The 18,902-nt window shown below is 44.4% G+C and overlaps 1 protein-coding gene across 8 annotated transcripts in view; it reads left to right on the forward strand.

Annotated features, from left to right (window-relative positions):
• Positions 1-18,902, forward strand: part of lrrc56 (leucine rich repeat containing 56) — a 222,911-nt gene that overhangs the window by 18,968 nt on the left and 185,041 nt on the right. For 5 of the 8 annotated variants that reach the window (XM_068046723.1, XM_068046727.1, XM_068046728.1 and 2 more), the window contains exons 2-3: positions 3,510-3,611; positions 11,896-12,058. In XM_068046723.1, the coding sequence (XP_067902824.1) occupies positions 11,903-12,058 (156 nt within the window). In that variant the 5' untranslated portion in view covers positions 3,510-3,611; positions 11,896-11,902. Of the gene's footprint in view, positions 1-3,509; positions 3,612-11,664; positions 11,804-11,895; positions 12,059-18,902 lie in introns of those variants that run through there. The other 3 variants (XM_068046725.1, XM_068046733.1, XM_068046730.1) reach the window with 3 other exon arrangements.

Below are 18,902 nucleotides of genomic sequence, written 5' to 3' on the forward strand. Positions count from 1 at the left end.
CGCTAACTCTGGACGAGCTGACAAAGGCGGTCAAGTCCTTCGAGATGAGTAAAACACCTGGAAGCGATGGCTTACCAGTTGAGTTGTATTCGGACCTGTGGGACTGGGTCGGCCCGGACCTGCTGGAAGCATACAAGAGTATGATCCTGGCTGGCAGCATGTCAGAATCCATGAGGAAAGGCATCATCATCCTCATCTACAAACGGAAGGGGGAGAGGGCAGAAATCAGAAATTGGCGGCCCATCTCACTGCTTAATGTTGACTACAAGATTCTGTCAAAAGTCATAGCCAGTTGAGTCAAGTCTGCTCTGGAGTTGGTGATTCACCCTGATCAGACCTGTACTGTACCCAGCAGGAAGATCTCTGATCGTCTTTTGTTACTCACGGGTACGATTGCCTATGTATGGGACAGGAGGGTGGACACCTACCTCATCGGCCTGGACCAAGAGAAGGCCTTTGACAGGATATCACACACCTACATGATGGATGTGCTCTCCAAAATGTGGTTTGGGGAGGGAATCTGCAATTTGATCTAACTGCTCTACACCACCATCAGTAGTGCAGTCTCAATCAGTGGGTAGGATTCAGAAAGTTTCCCGATCCAATCTGGAGTCAGACAGGGCTGTCTTCTCTCCCTTGTTTTGTTTGTTTGCTGTTTTGAACCCTTTGCTGAGTCCATTAGGAAGGATGCAAGCATAAGAGGGGTGACAATCCCAGGCAGTGGAGGCACTCAGGTTAAAACCTCCCTGTACATGGACAACATCGCCGTCTTCTGCTCGGACCCGCTGTCTGTGCGCAGACTGATGAGCATCTGTGACCAGTTCGAACTGGCTTCGGGAGCCAAAGTAAACCACGGCAAGAGCGAGGCCATGTTCTTTGGGAACTGGGCTGTTCGATCCTTTGTCCCCTTCACCGTTAGATCAGACTACGTGAAGGTGCTGGGGATATGGATGGAAGGGCTGGGGCGTGCACCAAAACCTGGAAGGAACGAGTAGCCAGAGTACAACATAAGCTGAGCATGTGGGAGCAGCGATCTCTCTCCATTATGGTTAAGAACCTGGTCATCAGGTGCGAGGCGCTCACGTTGTTGCTGTACGTGGCGCAGGTCTGGCCCATACCCCACTCCTGCGCTGTGGCGGTCACCCGAGCCATTTCCCGCTTCATCTGGGGATCCAAAATGGACCGGGTCCGGAGGGACACGATCTTCAAACCTCTGGATAAGGGTGGGAAAAATGTACCCAACATCGCCCTCATCCTGATGACTACCTTTGTGTGTGGCTGCATCAAGCTGTGTGTAGACCTCCAGTACGCAAACTCCAAGTGTCACTATTTGCTGAGGTTCTATCTGTCCCCGGTTTTGCAAAGGATGGGCCTGGTCACATTGCCGCGGAATGCTCCATTTAGTTGGACCGTGCCGTACCACCTATCCTTCGTGGGAAAGTTTCTGTATGCAAACACCTTTGACCACCAATCCATCAGGCAGTGGTCTGCACGGAATGTCCTCAAGGCCCAACGGGAAAAGGAGATGGCGGATCCTGTCGGATGGTTCCCCGAGTAGGCCACCAAAGTTATTTGGCGGAATGCCTCATCTCCAGAACTTTCAAACAAGCACCAAGATGTAGCTTGGCTGGTGGTGCGAAGAACCCTCCCCATCAGATCCTTCGTGCACACCCGAAGTCTCACCCCCTCCGCACAATGCCCTCGAGGTGGCTGTGGTGGGGAAGAGATGGTTGCCCACCTCCTTCTGGAATGTGTCTTTGCAAAGCAGGTGTGAAAAGAGATGCAGTGGTTTTTGTCGAGGTTCATCCCAAGCAGCTCTGTAACACAGGAGTCTGTGCTCTACGGGCTGTTCCCAGGGACGTACACCGAAATAAACATCAACTGCTGCTGGAAGACTAACAATTCGGTGAAAGACACCCTTTGGTCTACCTGAAACATGCTGGTCTTCCAGCGCAAAGAGTTGTCCATGACCGAATGTTGCAGACTGGCATATTCCAAGGTCCAGGACTACGTGCTGAGGGACACACTAAAGCTTGGGGCAGCCGCAGCAAAGGCTCAATGGGAAAAGACCATAGTGTAAGGTCCCCCCACCAAGCTGAACTGAGGGGCTGGATCCATGGGAAACCCCTCAAACTGTATCCGGAAAATATTTGTTGGCTGTAAAATGTACATGTCATGAAAAATGAAATGGAAGGGTTCTGAGGCAACTCACTCCTGTATCAAAGGAAACTGATCTCCTTTGCACTGTTTGTATTTTTTGCCTTGGTGCTGTTTGGAACAGTTTTGTAATGTAGTTTTTACAGATTTTTATGAATAAAGTTTATTTTGGAATTTAAAAAAAAGCCTCCCAGTTTTTTTGGAACTTGCTGTATTTGCCCATTAATTCGCCACAAATTTAGTCTTGTCATTTCAAATGTGAGAACACCTTTAATGTGATAATTATTAATTACTGCCAATCTCTGGCACTGAAAAATAACTATTACAAGTGTGGAATCTCATTCCTGTAGGTTTTGCATTTTTCAGGGAGATTTTAAAAGTGCCATTTTTTTTCTTTTTTCCTCTCTGACTTTTTCTTCTCTCACTTAGTCTAGTATTTCTTTCCCTCTTTTCATTTCTCTTTCTGTACCTGATTTGACTCTTTCACCCCCTTTAATTTACCATTGTTCTCAGTCCTTCCTGTTTATTTCCAAAGCCTTACTCTCATTGATTAAGGAGTTACTCCAATGATTGCCCCATTCACTCAAGTTCCAGATGTCATGTTTCCCTCACGACATCAGTTATCAACTCACACTTTCAGCAACTTTACAGGCAAAATATTTTTGAGCTGAAGAGTGCAGCGAGAATTCTAACTATTGGCAGACACCATTAGATGCCCTGCTATAGGAAATTCTGGTCCATTATAAAAATGGAACTGTTGTCTCTTTGTAATTAGTGTATTCCCACTGGCTTTAGTTTGTTGTGACAAATCGTTTCCCCTCCTCCCCATTTGTTTTGAGGGGGCATTGTCCTGTTAACAGATTATCTGATCATTATCACATTATTGTTTGTGGGACCTTGCTGTCTGCTAATTGGCTGCTGCGTTTCCTACATTACAACACTTAAGAAGTACTTCATTGGCTGTAAAGCACTTTTGGAAGTCCTGAAGTTGTGAAAAGCAGTATAGAAATGCAAGTCTTTCTTTTTCCTAAGGGGTTCTTCTACTGCCCTGTGCCAGTTCTAATATTTTGGATGTTAACCTGTGTTACTTTCGATGCCAATGGAGCTGCTTTATATTTACAACCATTAAAAATATTATATCTAGTAATAAATGTTCCAAGTGTTGTGCTATACATTTCTCTGTGGCACTGCTATACAGGAGGGCATTTTAGTGAAGTAGGAACTGACATTTTTATTGGTTGAAATGAAAGCAATTCCGAATGAAACAGCTCAACAATAAGGTCATTCTAAAATGCATTTAAAAAAACACATTTTCTTTTAAATTGTTTGTGATGCAAAGTTTCTGTTTGCAGGCACTGACCTGTGAAGTTTGCTGTACCTTTATCAGTGAAGAGACAAATTTGGAGACTTTCAGACCTATGGTTACCAGTTACTGTCCTGTGTTGCTACGAAAAGTAAGTTTCTTGTTCGTGTCATCTTGAAGCGTTGTTGGTGCAGTGAAAGGAAAAGGAAAACTCACATTTAAATAGTTCCTTATCGCATTTGTTGCATGGCTCAAAAATCTAACAGGTTCACTGAAGCTGAAGCCCTTCAGGGAAGGGAAACTGCAACCCCTCCCGGGCCTTAGTTATGTGCCATAATGTCTTCATCACACTTAGGGATGGGTAATGAATGCTGCCTTGCATGTGTCACTCATTTCCCAATCACATCATATGTATCACCAAGGAAGAAGATGCAACCCAGGCAGTGTTAAAAGTGGAGGTAAATCAGACACTAGAAGGATTTAAAATTGAAAAAGAGTAAGTATTAGATAGGCTGCCTGTACTTAAAGTGGATAAGACACCAGGACCAGATGTGATGCATTCAAGGATACTGAAGGAAGTGAGGGTGGAAATCGCAGAGGCACTGGCTATAATTTTTCAGTCTTCCTTAGACTCGGGGGTGGTGCCAGAGAACTGGAGAATTGCAAACGCTGCACCCTTGTTCAAAAAAGGGTGGAAAGATAAGCCAGTCAGTTTTACTTCGGTGTTGGGAAAACTTCTAGAAAAAGTAATTCGGACAAAATCAATAGTCACATGGACAGAATCACAGAATAATACAGTGCAGAAGAGGCCCTTCGGCCCATTGAGTCTGCACCGATGCATTAAAGACACCTGACCTGTCTACCTAATCCCATTTGCCAGCACTTGGCCCATAGTCTTGAATGTTATGATGTGCCAAGTACTCATCCAGGTACTTTTTAAAGGATGGGAGGCAACCTGCATCTACCGCCCTCCCAGGCAGGGCATTCCAGACCGTCACCACCCTCTGGGTAAAAAAGTTCTTCCTCAAGTCCCATTTAAACCTCCCGCCCCTCACCTTAAACTTGTGACCCCTCGTAACTGACCCTTCAACTAAGGGGAACAGCTGCTCCCTATCCACCCTGTCCATGCCCCTCATAATCTTGTACACCTCGATCAGGTCATCCCTCAGTCTTCTCTGCTCCAGCGAAAACAACCCAAGCCTATCCAACCTCTCTTCATAGCTTAAATGTTCCATCCCAGGCAACATCCTAGTGAATCGCCTCTGCACCCCCTCCAATGCAATCACATCCTTCCGATAATGTGGCGATCAGAATTGCACACAGTACTCCAGCTGTGGCCTTACCAAAGTTCTGTACAACTCCAACATGACCTCCCTGCTTTTGTAATCTATGCCTCGATTGATAAAAGCAAGTGTCCCATCTGCCTTTTTCACCACCCTATTAACCTGCTCTTCTACCTTCAGAGATCTATGGACAAACACGCCAAGGTCCCTTTGTTCCTCGGAACTTCCCAGTGTCAGGCCATTCATTGAATACTTCCGTGTCACATTACTCCTTCCAAAGTGTATCACCTCACACTTTTCAGCATTAAATTCCATCTGCCACTTTTCTGCCCATTTGACCATCCCGTCTATATCTTCCTGTAACCTAACACACTCCACCTCACTGTTAACCACTCGGCCAATCTTAGTGTCATCCGCGAACTTACTGATCCTACCCCCCACAGTCATCTATGTCGTTTATATAAATGACAAACAATAGGGGACCCAACACAGATCCCTGTGGTACGCCACTGGACACTGGCTTCCAGTCACTAAAACAGCCGTCTGTCATCATTCTCTGTCTCCTACAGCTAAGCCAATTTTGAATCCACCTTATCAAGTTACCTTGTATCCCATGTACATTTGCTTTCTTGATAAGTCTCCCATGTGGGACCTTGTCAAAGGCTTTGCTGAAATCCATGTAAACTACATCAACTGCACTACCCTCATCTACACACCTGGTCACATGCTCAAAAAATTCAATCAAATTTGTTAGGCATGACCTCCCTCTGACAAAGCCATGCTGACTATTCCGAATCAAATTTTGCCTCTCCAAGTGGAGATAGATTCTCTCCTTCAGAATTTTCTCCAATAGTTTCCCTCCCACTGACGTGCGACTCACTGGTCTATAGTTCCCTGGCTTATCTCTACAACCTTTCTTAAATAGTGGGACCACATTAGCTGTTCTCCAGTCCTCTGGCACCTCTCCTGTGGCCAGAGAGGAATTAAAAATTAGGGTCAGAGCCCCTGCAATCTCCACCCTCGCCTCCCACAGCATCCTGGGACAGAAATCGTCTGGACCTGGAGATTTATCCACTTTTAAGCCTTCCAAAACCTCCAATACCTTGTCACTCCCTATGACAATTTGCTCAAGAACCTCGCAGTCTCTCTCTCTAAGTTCCATATCTACATCCCGAATTAATTAAGGAAAGCGAGCATGGATTTATTAAGGGAAACTAATAATGGTGAACTAACTTTCTGGAGTTTTTTGAGGAGATAACAGGGAGGGCTGATGAGGGCAATGCTGTTGATGTGGTGTGCCTGGACTTTCAAAAGGCGTTTGATACAGTGCCACACAACAGATTTGTGAGCAAACTTGTAGCTCATGGAATAAAAGGGACAGGAGCAACATGGATATGAAATTGGCTGAGTGACAGGAGACAAAGAGTGACGGTTAATGGATGTTTTTCAGGCTGGAGGAAGGTTTGTAGTAGAGTTCCCCAGGGATCAGTGTTGGGACCCTTGCTTTTCCTGATCCATATTAATGACCAAGACCTTGATATGCAGGGCTCAATTTCAAAGTTTGCAGATGATACGAAACTTGGAAGCATTGTGACCTGGGAGGAGGATAGAGTAGAACTTCAAAAGGACATCGACAGGTTGGTGGAATGAGCAGACAGGTGGCAGATGAAGTTCAATGCAGAGAATTGTAAAGTGATTAATTTTGGTAGGAAAAACGTGGAGAGACAATATAAAATAAAGGGGGTGCAGGAACAGAGGGACCTAGGTGTATATGTGCATAAGTCATTGAAGGTGGAAGGACAGGTTGAGAGAGCAGTTAATAAAGCATACAGTATCTCAGGCTTTATTAACAGGGGCATAGAGTACAAGAGCAAGGAGGTTATGTTGAACTTGTATAAGACATTAATTCGGCCTCAACTGGAGTATTGTGTCCAGTTCTGGGCATTGCACTTGAGGAAAGATGTGAGGGCATTGAAGAGAGTACAGAAGAGATTCACGAGAATGGTTCCAGAGATGAGGAATTTCAGTTATAAAGATAGATTGACGAAGTTAGGGCTGCTTTCCTTGGAGAAGTGAAGACTGAGAGGTGATTTAATAGATGTATACAAAATCATGAGGGGTCTGGACAGACTGGATAGAGAGAAACTGTTCCCACTCGTGAAAGGATCGGGAACGAAAGAGCACAGGTTTACAGTATTTGGTAGGAGAAGCAAAAGTGACATGAGGAAAAACTTTTTCATGCAGCAAGTGGTTAAGGTCTGGAATGCGCTGCCTGAGAAAGTGGTGGAGGCAGGTTCAATTGAAGCATTCAAAAGGGAATTAGACTGTTGTATGAAAAGGAAGAATGTGCGGGGTTACAGGGAGAAAGCAGTGAGTGAATTGCTGTTTCAGAGAGCCAGTGCGGACGTGATGGGCCGAATGGCCTCCTTCTGCACTAACGATTGTGATCCTGTGATCATAAAACCTGGTGCTGCTTCCTGAACTGTCTAAATATGTCTTATCTTTGCCTTTTGAAGTTAGATATGGTGCTCATACTTCAGTACTTGTTGCTGTAAGCTGTTAGTGTTTTACACTTAGTGATTTATTTATTTTGTTTAGAGATACAGCACTGAAACAGGCCCTTCGGCCCACCGAGTCTGTGCCGACCATCAACCACCCATTTATACTAATCCTACATTAATCCCATATTCTTAACACATCCCCACAATTCCCCTACCACCTTCCTATACTAGGGGCAATTTACAATGGCCAATTTACCTATCAACCTGCAAGTCTTGGCTGTGGGAGGAAACCGGAGCACCCGTCGAAAACCCACGCGGTCACAGGGAGAACTTGCAAACTCCACACAGGCAGTACCCAGAATCGAACCCGGGTCGCTGGAGCTGTGAGGCTGCGGTGCTAACCACTGCGCCACTGTGCTGCCCATGATGGTCATGTTTTATTTATTCTTTCATGAGATGTGGGCGGAGCGGTCAAAGACAGCATTTGTTGCCCATCCCTAATTACCCTTGACAACTGAGTGGCTTGCTAGGCCATTTCAGAGGGCAGTTAAGGGTCAACCACATTGCTGTGGGTCTGGAGTCACATCTAGGCCAAACCAGGGAAGGACAGCAGATTTCCTTCCCTAAAGGACATAGAAACATAGAAAAATTGGAGCAGGAGTAGGCCATTTGGCCCTACGAGTCTGCTCCGCCATTCAATACAATCATGGCTGATCTTCCAAACTCACTACCCTGCTCCCGCTTTCTCCTCATATCCCTTGATCCCTTTAGCCCTAAGAACTATATCTAACTTCCTTGAATATATTTAATGATATGGCCTCGACTGCTTTCCGTGGTAGAAAATTCCACAGGTTCACCACCTGTGAAGAAATCTCTCCTCATCTAGGTCCTATGTGGCTTGATCCCTGCGATACCCCACTAGTCACTGTGACCCCTGGTCCTGGACTCCCCCACCATCAGGTACATCCTTCCTGCATCTAGTCTGTCCAATCCTGTTAGAATTTTGTAGGTTTCTATGAGATCCCCTCTCATTCTTCTAAATTCTAGTGAATATAATCCGAACCGACTTAATCTCTCCTCATACGTCAGTCCTGCCATCCCAGGAATCAGTCTGGTGAACCTTTGCTGCACTCCCTCCATAGCAAGAGTATCCTTCCTCAGATAAGGAGACCAAAACTGCACACAATACTCCAGATGTGGTCTCACCAAAGCCTTGTATAATTGCAGCAAGACATCCTTGCTCCTGTACTCGAATCCTCTCGCTATGAAGGCCAACATACCATTTGCCTTCTTAACTGCCTGCTGCAACTGCATGCTTACTTTCAACGACTGATGGACAAGGACACCCAGGTCTTGCTGCACCTCCCCCTTTCCCAATTTATCGCCATTCAGATAATCTGCCTTCCTGTTTTTGCTACCAAAGTGGATAACGTCACATTTATCCACATTATACTGCATTTGCCATGTATTTGCCCACTCACTCAACCTGTCCAAATCACACTGGAGCTTCTCTGCATCTTCCTCACAACTCACACTCCCACCCAGCTATGTGTCGTCTGCAAACTTGAATATATTACATTTAATCACGGTGGGCCGAAGGGCCTGTTTCTTTGCTGTACGACTCTATGACTCGAATTCCCTCATCTGTATCATTAATATATATTGTGAATAGCTAGGGTCCTAGCACTGATCCCTGCGATACCCCACTAGTCACTGCCTGCCACTCGGAAAAAGACCTGTTTATTCCTACTCTTTGTTTCCTGTCTGCCAACCAGTTCTCTATCCATGTCTGTACCTTACTCCCAATCCCATGTGCTTTTTAATTTTACACGCTAATCTCTTATGTGGGACTTTATCGAAAGCCTTCTGAACTTCCAAATACATCGCATTCACTGGTTCTTCCTTATCTATTCTACTAGTTACATCCTCAAAAAATTCCAGTAGATTTGTCAAGCATGATTTCTCTTTCGTAAATCCATGTTGACTTTGTCTGATCCTGGTCACTGTTTTGCAAGTGCTCTGTTTTATAATGGATTCAAGCATTTCCCCCACTACTGATGTCAGGCTAACTGGTCTATAATTCCCTGTTTTCTGTCTGTGGACATTAGTGAACCAGATGGGTTTTTGCAACAATTGACAATGGTTTCATGGCACCATTACTGAGACTAGCTTTCAATTCCAAATTATTTTTTATGAATTAATTGAATTTAAATTCCACCAGCTGCTGTGGTGGGATTTGAACCAGTGTCCCCAGGGCATTGGTCTGAGCCTCTGGATTACTAGTTCAGTGACATTACCACTACACCAATATCTTCCCCCACCCACTGCACCACCTTACTGCTTTCACAAGGTACTTTATTTGGATGCAGAAGAGGAGCAACAACTACAAACACCCTTGACAGCTGCTAAAGTAATTTTCCTGGCCCACTCCTGAGCCATTACAACATTTTTTGTACCACAGAGCAGCGCGCACCTCCCCTGGCAACCTTGCAGCTGCTCCATCCCACCTTGAGCAAAAAGAGAAACATCACAATCAAACCCTCACCCTCTTCTTATTCCCACAGCATAATTCTTCACGCCCACACTTGTTTTGCCTATTCCTCCACATTGAAAATGCACTGATATCGCAATAACCGATTATCAAGAGCGCATCATTGAAACAGCTGTGTCCGCTTGTCTCCCGCTTGTTACCAAGATGGTTCCTTGTTACACACTATTTCAAAGGATGCTAGAGGAGGCCTGCCTGACTCTTGCTTGAGGTGCTGCAGCAATACCTTGCGTATGGAGCATCAAAACCACATTTACAAGGGCCCGCATAATAAAACCTGTCAGTGCAAATCAATTCTTAACTCGGCCAGCAATGGATTTAGCTGCATCCAAAAGGCTATGCAGAACTGATTCTAGAATGTCACGCAAATGTCTATCTCAACAACATTTCTGTCCCATGGCTTTTCCTGCATAACACCCTTAGGTGCTGTCTTTAAAAGCAAATTTGACAGTTAGGGTTAAGGTCCAAAAGAGCATACCTGTGATGTGCTTTGCTCAAATTGCACTTGTGCAGAGGAAAATCACCCTTAGCATCTCCTGTGGGCATAATAGAGGTGGGTGTTTCCGCCTTTCTGGATCAATATCCTGATTCCCCCAGTAAGTTTGCTACAACTTTGGGGAGTGGCAGAAAGCTGTGCAGAACCTGTTGGCGGGCTTTTACAGTTCCTTCACTCCCATAGCTTTCAAGGAATGGTAATGGGTTGAAGAGCATCAGCAATGTGGAAAAGGTCCGGCAGATCCTTTCCGATGTCTGAAACTATCGTCATGTATATTCAGCTAGTCCAAAGGTTGAAAGAAATGGCATTCTTTGAAATCAGAAAAAAAGGAAGGAACTTGTATTTGTGTAGCACCTTTCAGATCCCCAGGATGTCTTCACAAATGATGAATTAGGGTTATATTGACAAACATAAGCATGGATTTTATTTTTATATCCAGCTGAAGATTTCACCTTTACATGTTTTTGCCTCACTTGCATGCAGTGGGATGGTTGCATAGCACCAAAGGTTGACTTTCAATTATTCATGTTCTTTTTTTGAGCTTTAAATGGCAATGTGACTTCACATAAACAGTGCCTTTATTCTGCAGCATCTTTTTTCAATATTTGCAAATCATGCAGTGTGCATCCTTCTTTTCTCTCTAACTTCTGCAAAAATGAGGGCAATTGCATCTAATCAAAAAAAATTGTGTTCAATGCGTCACTGGATGATGAACTTTGAAGCAAAGGGGCATGCTGTGTGATCATTGTTTTAATTGATTCATGGAATGTGAACATTACTGGCAAGGGCAGCATTTATTGTCCATCCCTAATATAACTGTGGGCCATTTCAGAGGGCAGTTAAGAGTCAACCGCATTGCTGTGTGTCTGGAGCCACATATAGGCCAGACTGGGTAAGGATGGCAGATTTCTTTCCCTAAAGGACATTAGTGAACCAGATGGGTTTTTATGACAATCCAGTAGTTTCATGGTCACCATTGCTGTCACTATGTGACTCCAGACCCACAGTTAATATGGTTGACTCTTAACTGCCCTTTGAAATGGTCTAGTAAACCGCTAAGACAGTTTGCCACCACCTTCTCAAGGTCAGTTAGGCTTGGGCAATGAATGCAGGCCTAGCCAGCAATGTCCACCTGCTGTGAATGAATAAATAAAAGTATGTCATCCAGTTACTGTGAGCAATGCCACAGGAGATCCAGTGTAGTATGTGTCAAATGCCGCAATTTAAAAAGAGAAAGAAGGTCACTCACTTAATGCTGATTGCTTTTAACTTGGAGGCCGTTTCCCAACTGCAAAGTTCCCTGACTGCACAACAACTATAACTCAGAATTGACCTGAGCCTGCATTTAGCTAACAATTTGTCTTTCTTCATTTAAGGGACTCAAATCCATGGTAAAAGCAGAATATTTTATCATGAATGACATGATATAACATTCCCAATCTTATAAAGCCACATATCATTGACTTTCTGTGAAGAGCATCATGGTCCTTGGGTTTAGTCTCATTTTTACAGACTGTAAGTTGAGAAAGTAAATTAAAATTGTAAACATTCATAATTTGTAGTTTAAGAAAATCATGGCTCTACTCATCATTGTTCTTTATTTTCAGGGTATCAATGGAACTTCATCACCGGCCAGCCTTTGTTACGCGCACAGGCACTGCAACAGTTAGGGTTCTGGACTTCGGACAGCCAGGTTTACTAAATCCCAATCCAATTGTTAAAGATGAAACTGAACTCCTTATTGAAGAATATCTTTCTCCATCCAAATTGGTGAGACATTTAAAAAAAATTGTGGAAGAAGATTTTCAAAATCAAAAAACATACTTAGATTGCAGATTCCTTCGAGAAGGATTCAGTCTTTTAAATAAAAGCAAAATACTGCAGATGATGGCAATCTCAAATAAAAACAGGAAGTGCTGGAAATACTCAGCAGATCTGGCAGCATCTGTGGAGAGCGAAGCAGAGTTAACATTTCAGGTCTGCTTCTCTCTCCACAGGTGCTACTAGACCTGCTGAGTATTACAACCACTTTATGTTTTTATTTCATTCTTTTAAGGCTATTTAGGACCTGTTAAAAGTGTTTTGCAAGATGCTCTGCTAGGTTTGTATGTATGGAAATGTGCAGTGTTACGATGGATGCTGGTGTAACCCAAGAGTGTCCAAACTACAGCCAATGGGCCTTCAGCCCTGGCCATCCGGCTCACAAAGCCTAGGGTGCTCAATACCATGTGCAATTGAATTTTGTAGTCGCTTGTTTGTCCTGTTCTGAATATCATGGGCCCAGAGGTTCTTAGCACAATTGTCTCATTGGTGGGTTAATGTTGAACTGGAACACCAAAATCCATCATTGTGGCCAAATTGACATATCTATAGATGAATGGGATTTAGATTATATCTGTGGCCCACATGACTGCAAACGCGTGGACCTTAGTGCATCAGAAAGCTTGGCTACTCCTGGTGTGATCTCATTGTTTCACTAATGATGTCAACAACTAGAAATGTTTGACACTTAAACATAGTCCAAAAAAGCTTTGAGGCAGTAGATTCTGGAATAACTGCAGCCCAACCCGATTGTAACAGGTACAAATTAAAGATCATTGCCTAAGAGCAGAGAAGGTTAAAGAGAGATTTGGTAGAGGTGTTCAAAATCATAGTGTGTTGATAGAGTGAATAAGGACAATTTTTTTTCCAACAGTGGGGGCATGGTGTTGGTAACCAGAGAATGCGAATTTAAGATAATTGGCAAAAGAACACATGGTGACATGAGGGGAAAAAAATGTTGCTTTTTTATTACTGATAGAAAATTTATGCAGCGAGTTGTTGTGATCTGGAATGTACTGCCTGAAAGGGTGGTGGTGGTGGAAGCAGACTCAATGGTGACTTTCAAAAAGAAATTCATTAAATAATTAAAAAGGAAAAATTTGCAGGTCTGTGCAGAAAGGGCAGGAGAGTGGGATTAACTGGGATAGCTCTTTCAAAGAGCCTGCACAGGCAGGTTAGGCTACATGGCCTCCCTCTGTGCTGTATCATTCTATGATTCTATTGTAAAGGAATTAAAGGGAAACTAAGAAAAAAATTCTTTACACAGAGGAAATTCTTTCCACAGTGTTGTTGAGGCAGGATGCATAATATTTTTTAAGAGGAATTAGAAAGTTGCTTGCATAAGAGGGATATTAAGGGTTGCAGGGAAGTGGGATTCCTGTCAATGGCTTGTGGAGTAAAGCAGACTTGGTGGACCAAATGTGCTCCTTCTATGCAGTTTTGATCCTGTGCAATTGACCCGATAGCAATGACAGCAACTTGAATTTATACTGCGCTTTTACCATAATAAACTGTCCCAAGGAATTTCACTGTTGTGTTGTCAAACAAAATTTGACACCGAGCCATATAAGGAGCTATTAGAATCATAGAAAGTTTAAGGCAACAATCTTCAGCCTGAAGTGCCGAGTTGATGATCCATCTCGGCCTCCTCCTGAAGTCCCCAGCATCACAGATGCCAGTCTTCAGCCAATTCGATTCACTCCGTGTGATATCAAGAAACAACAGAAAATGCTATGGGCCCTGACAACATTCCGGCACCAGTACAGAAGACCTGTGCTCCAGAACATGCCGTGCCCCTAGCCAAGCTGTTTCAGTACAGCTACAACACTGGCATCTACCCAGCAATGTGGAAAATTGCCCAGGTATGTCCTGTGCACAAAAAGTAGGACAAGTCCAACCTGGCCAATTACCACCCCATAAGTCTACTCTCGATCATGAGTAAAGTGATGGAAGGTGTCATCAACAGTGCTATCAAGCGGCACTAGCTTAGCAATAACCTGCTCAGTGTCGCTCAGTTTGGGTTCTGTCATGGCCACTCGGCTCCTGACCTCATGACGCCTTGGTTCAAACATGGATAAAAGAGCTGAACTCCAGAGGTGAGGTGAGTGTGACTGCCCTTGACATCAAGGCATCATGTATGGCATCAAGGAGCCCCAGCAAAACTCGAGTCAGTGGGAATCGGGGAAAACTCTCCGCTGGCTGGAGTCATACCTAGCGCAAAGGAAAATGGCTGTGGTTGTTGGAAGTCAATCATCTCAGCTCCAGGACATCACTGCAGGAGTCCCTCAGGGCAGTGTCCTGGGCCCAACCATTTTCAGCTGCTTCATCAATGACCTTCCTTCAATCATAAGGTCAGATGTTGGGGATGTTTGCTGATGATTGCACAATGTTCAGCACCATTCACGACTCCTCAGATACTGAAGCAGTTTGTGTAGAAATACAGCAAGACCTGGACAATATCTAGGCTTGGGCTGATAAAGTAACATTTGTGCCACACAAGTGCCAGGCAATGACCATCTCCAACAAGAGAGAATCTAAGCATCTTCCTTTGACATTCAATGGCATTCCGATCGCTGAATCCCCCACTATCAATATCCTGGGGGTTACCATTGACCAGAAACTGAACTGGAGTTCTTCTTTGGCCTCCTTGTCTCGAGAGACAACGACCAGAAACTGAACTGGAGTAGCCATGTAAATAGTGTGGCTACCAGAGCAGGTCAGAAGCGAGGAGTCCTGCGGCGAGTAGCTCACCTTCTGACTCCCCAAAGCCTGTCCATCATCTACAGGGCACAAGTCAGGAGTGTGATCATAAGATCATAAGAACCAGGAGCAGGAGTAGGCCGTCCGGCCCCTCGAGCCTGCTCCGCCATTCAATAAGATCATGGCTGATCTTTTCATGGACTCAGATCTACTTACCCGTGCTCCCACCGTATCCCTTAATTCCTTTATTGTTCAAAAAGATATCTACCTTAGCTTTAAAGACGTTTACTGAAGAAGCGTCAACTACTTCACTGGGCAAGGAATTCCATAGATTAACAACCCTCTGGGTGAAGAAGTTTCTTCTTAATTCAGTCCTAAATCTGCTCCCTCTAATCTTGAGGCTATGCCCTCTTGTCCTAGCTTCACCTGCCAGTGGAAACATCCTCTCTACTTGTATCTTATCTATTCCCTTCATAATTTTATATGTTTCTATAAGATCCCCCCTCACTCTTCTGAATTCCAACGAATACAATCCCAATCTACTCAGTCTCTCCTCATAAGCCAACCCCCTCAACTCCGGAATCAACCGAGTGAACCTCCTCTGCACCCTCTCCAGTGCCAGTATATCCTTTCTCAAGTAAGGAGACCAAAACTGCACACAGTACTCCAGGTGCGGCCTCACCAGTACCTTATACAGCTGCAACATAACCTCTCTGCTTTTAAACTCAATCCCTTTAGCAATGAAGGACAAAATTCCATTTGCCTTCCTAATTACTTGCTGTACCTGCAGACCAACCTTCTGCGATTCATGCGCAAGGACACCTAGGTCCCTCTGCATAGCAGCATGCTGCAACTTTTTACCATTCAAGTAATAATCCTTTTTCCTGTTACTCCTACCGAAATGAATGACTTCACATTTATTAACATTGTATTCCATCTGCCAGACCTTTGCCCACTCACTCAATGTATCTATGTTCCTCTGCAAAGTTTCACAGTCATCTGCACACTTTGCTCTGCCACTCATCTTAGTGTCATCTGCAAACTTTGACACCCTACACGTGGTCCCCAACTCCAAATCATCTATATAAATTGTAAATAATTGTGGTCCCAACACCGATCCCTGAGGCACACCACTAGTGACTGATTGCCAACCAGAATAGCACTCATTTATCCCCACTCTCTGCTTCCTGTTAGTCAACCAATCCTCTATCCATGCTAATACTTTACCCCTAACGCCATGCATCCTTATCTTATGCAGCAGCCTCTTGTGCGGCACCTTGTCGAAGGCCTTTTGGAAATCTAGGTACACCACATCCACTGGGTCCCCATTGTCCACCTTGCTCGTAATGTCATCATAGAATTCCAAAAGATTTGTCAAGCATGACCTGCCCTTCATGAACCCATGCTGCGTCTGCCCAACGGGACAATTTCTATCGAGATGCCCTGCTATTTCCTCCTTGATAATAGACTCAAGCATCTTCCCCACTACAGAGGTTAAGCTAACCGGTCTATAATTCCCCATCTTTTGTCTACTTCCCTTTTTAAACAGTGGCGTCACATCTGCTGTTTTCCAATCTGCTGGGACTACCCCAGAGTCCAGCGAATTTTGGAAAATTACCATCAGTGCACCTGCTATTTCTCCCGCCATCTCTTTTAGTACCCTGGGATGCATTCCATCAGGGCCAGGAGACTTATCAATCCTTAGCCCCATTAGCTTGCCCAACACTACCTCTTCCGTAATAATGATTGTTTCCAGGTCCTCACCTACGTTCATCTCTTTGTCAATTACTGGCATGTTATTAATGTCCTCCACTGTGAAGACCGATACAAAATACCTGTTCAATGCCTCGGCCATTTCATCATATCCCATAACTAAATTCCCCTTCTCATCCTCTAAAGGACCAACGTTTACTTTAGCCACTCTTTTTCGTTTTATATATTTGTAGAAACATTTGCTATCTGTCTTGATATTCTGTGCTAGTTTTTTCTCATGTTCCATCTTACTTTTCTTTATAGCTCTTTTTGTTGCTTTCTGTTGACCTTTAAAGTTTTCCCAATCTTCTAGTTTCATGCTGCTTTTGGCCACTTTGTATGCCTTCTCTTTCAATTTGATAGCCTCCCTTATTTCCTTAGACACCCATGGCAGATTACCCCTTTTCTTCCAGTCCATCCTTTTCACTGGAATATACTTTTGCTGAGCACTTTGAAAAATTGCTTTGAAAGTCCTCCAGTGCTCGTCAACTGTCCCACCGTAAAATCTTTGTTTCCAGTCCACTTTAGCCAAGTCCTCCCTCATTCTATTGTAGTCCCCCTTGTTCAAGCACAGGACCCTGGTATTGGATTTTATCTTCACACTCTCCATCTGTATTCTAAATTCAACCATACTGTGATTACTCCTTCCAAGAGGATCCCTAACTATGAGGTCATTAATTATTTCTGTCTCATTACACAGGACTAGATCTAGAATAGCTTGCTCCCTCGTCGGTTCCATTACATACTGTTCAAGAAAACTATCACGGATACACTCAACGAATTCCTCCTCAAGGCTACCCTGACTGAGCTGGTTCGACCAATCTACATGTAGATTAAAATCCCCCATGATAATTGCCGTACCATTTTTACAGGCATTAGTTATTTCTTTGTTTATTGCCCGCCCCAATGTGATATTATTTGGTGGCCTATAGACTACGCCTATCAATGACTTCTTAGAGTTTCTAATTTCCACCCAAATGGATTCAACCTCATTCTCCATAGAACCTATATCATCTCTCAGCACCGCCCTGATGTCGTCCTTGAATATCAGAGCTACACCACCTCCCTTACCTTCCTGTCTGTCCTTCCGAATAGTCTGGTACCCCTGGATATTTAACTCCCAGTCGTGACCAACCTGTAACCATGTCTCCGTAATGGCTACCAAATCATATTTATTCGCGATGATTTGTGCCGTTAACTCATCAACCTTGTTACAAATGCTACGAGCATTCAGGTAAAGTGCCTTTATGCTAGCTTTCTTACCCTCATGATTCCCAACATCTCTAATAATAACTCCTGAGATGGAATACTGTCCACTTGCCTGGATGGGTGCAGCTCCAACAACACTCAAGAAGCGCGACACCATCCAGAACAAAGCACCCCACTTGATTGGCACCCCATCCACAAACGTTCTCTTCCTCCACACTGATGTACAGTCCCATCTGCAAGATGCACCCCAGCCACGCATCAAGGTTTCTTAGACAGCACCTTCCAAACCCACGACCTCTACCACCAAGAAGGACAAGGGCCAGAAATGCATGGGAACACCACCACAGCAAGTTCCCCTCCAAGCCACACATCATCCTGACTTGGAACTATATCGCCGTCGCAGGGTCAAAATCCTGGAACGCCCTTCCTGCCAGCACTGTGGGTGTACCTACCCCAAATGGACTGCAGCAGTTCAAGAAGGCAGCTCACCACCTTTTCAAGGGCCATTAGGGATGGGCAATAAATGCTGGCCTAGCGAGTGACACACACATCCCATGAATTAATAAATAAAGGTTCTCAGTGCCGGAAGTAAGTTTTTCTTTTCTGCCATATCTTACCCCGTAGGCTCCTTGATGTCCATGGGGCTCTTGATTTGGCCATCCCACCCTTTTTATTTGTGGGACCATGCTTACTTTGAATCCCTTGAATCTCCCCTTTAAATGCCTCCCACTGCTCTGACACTGATTTACCTTCGAGTAGCTATTTCCAGTCCACTTTTGCAAAGTCACTCCTCAGCTTCATAAAATTAACCTTGCCCCAATTGAGAACTCTTAACTCCTGTTCTAGAGTTAAAACTGACTGAATAATGATCACTACCACAAAAATGCTCTTCCACTGCCACTCCTTCCACCTGCCCATCTTCATTTCCTAAAATTGCGCCCAGTCTAGTTAGGCTCTTGCACCCACACTTTTTGGGATTTTCTTCTCCCTGCTGCTTTCACATGCGTTCAAGTCCTCTGAAGAAGGAATTTTCCTCCACACACGATCAGGGGGCAGGTTGTTCAACCTTACCCGTCCAAGAGCGGTCCAAAGTACGGAAAGTCCTCATCAGGGAACTCCTCTTTGCTGACGA

This window comes from Heterodontus francisci, chromosome 14, assembly GCF_036365525.1.
Source record: "Heterodontus francisci isolate sHetFra1 chromosome 14, sHetFra1.hap1, whole genome shotgun sequence".
Lineage (NCBI taxonomy): Eukaryota > Metazoa > Chordata > Chondrichthyes > Heterodontiformes > Heterodontidae > Heterodontus > Heterodontus francisci.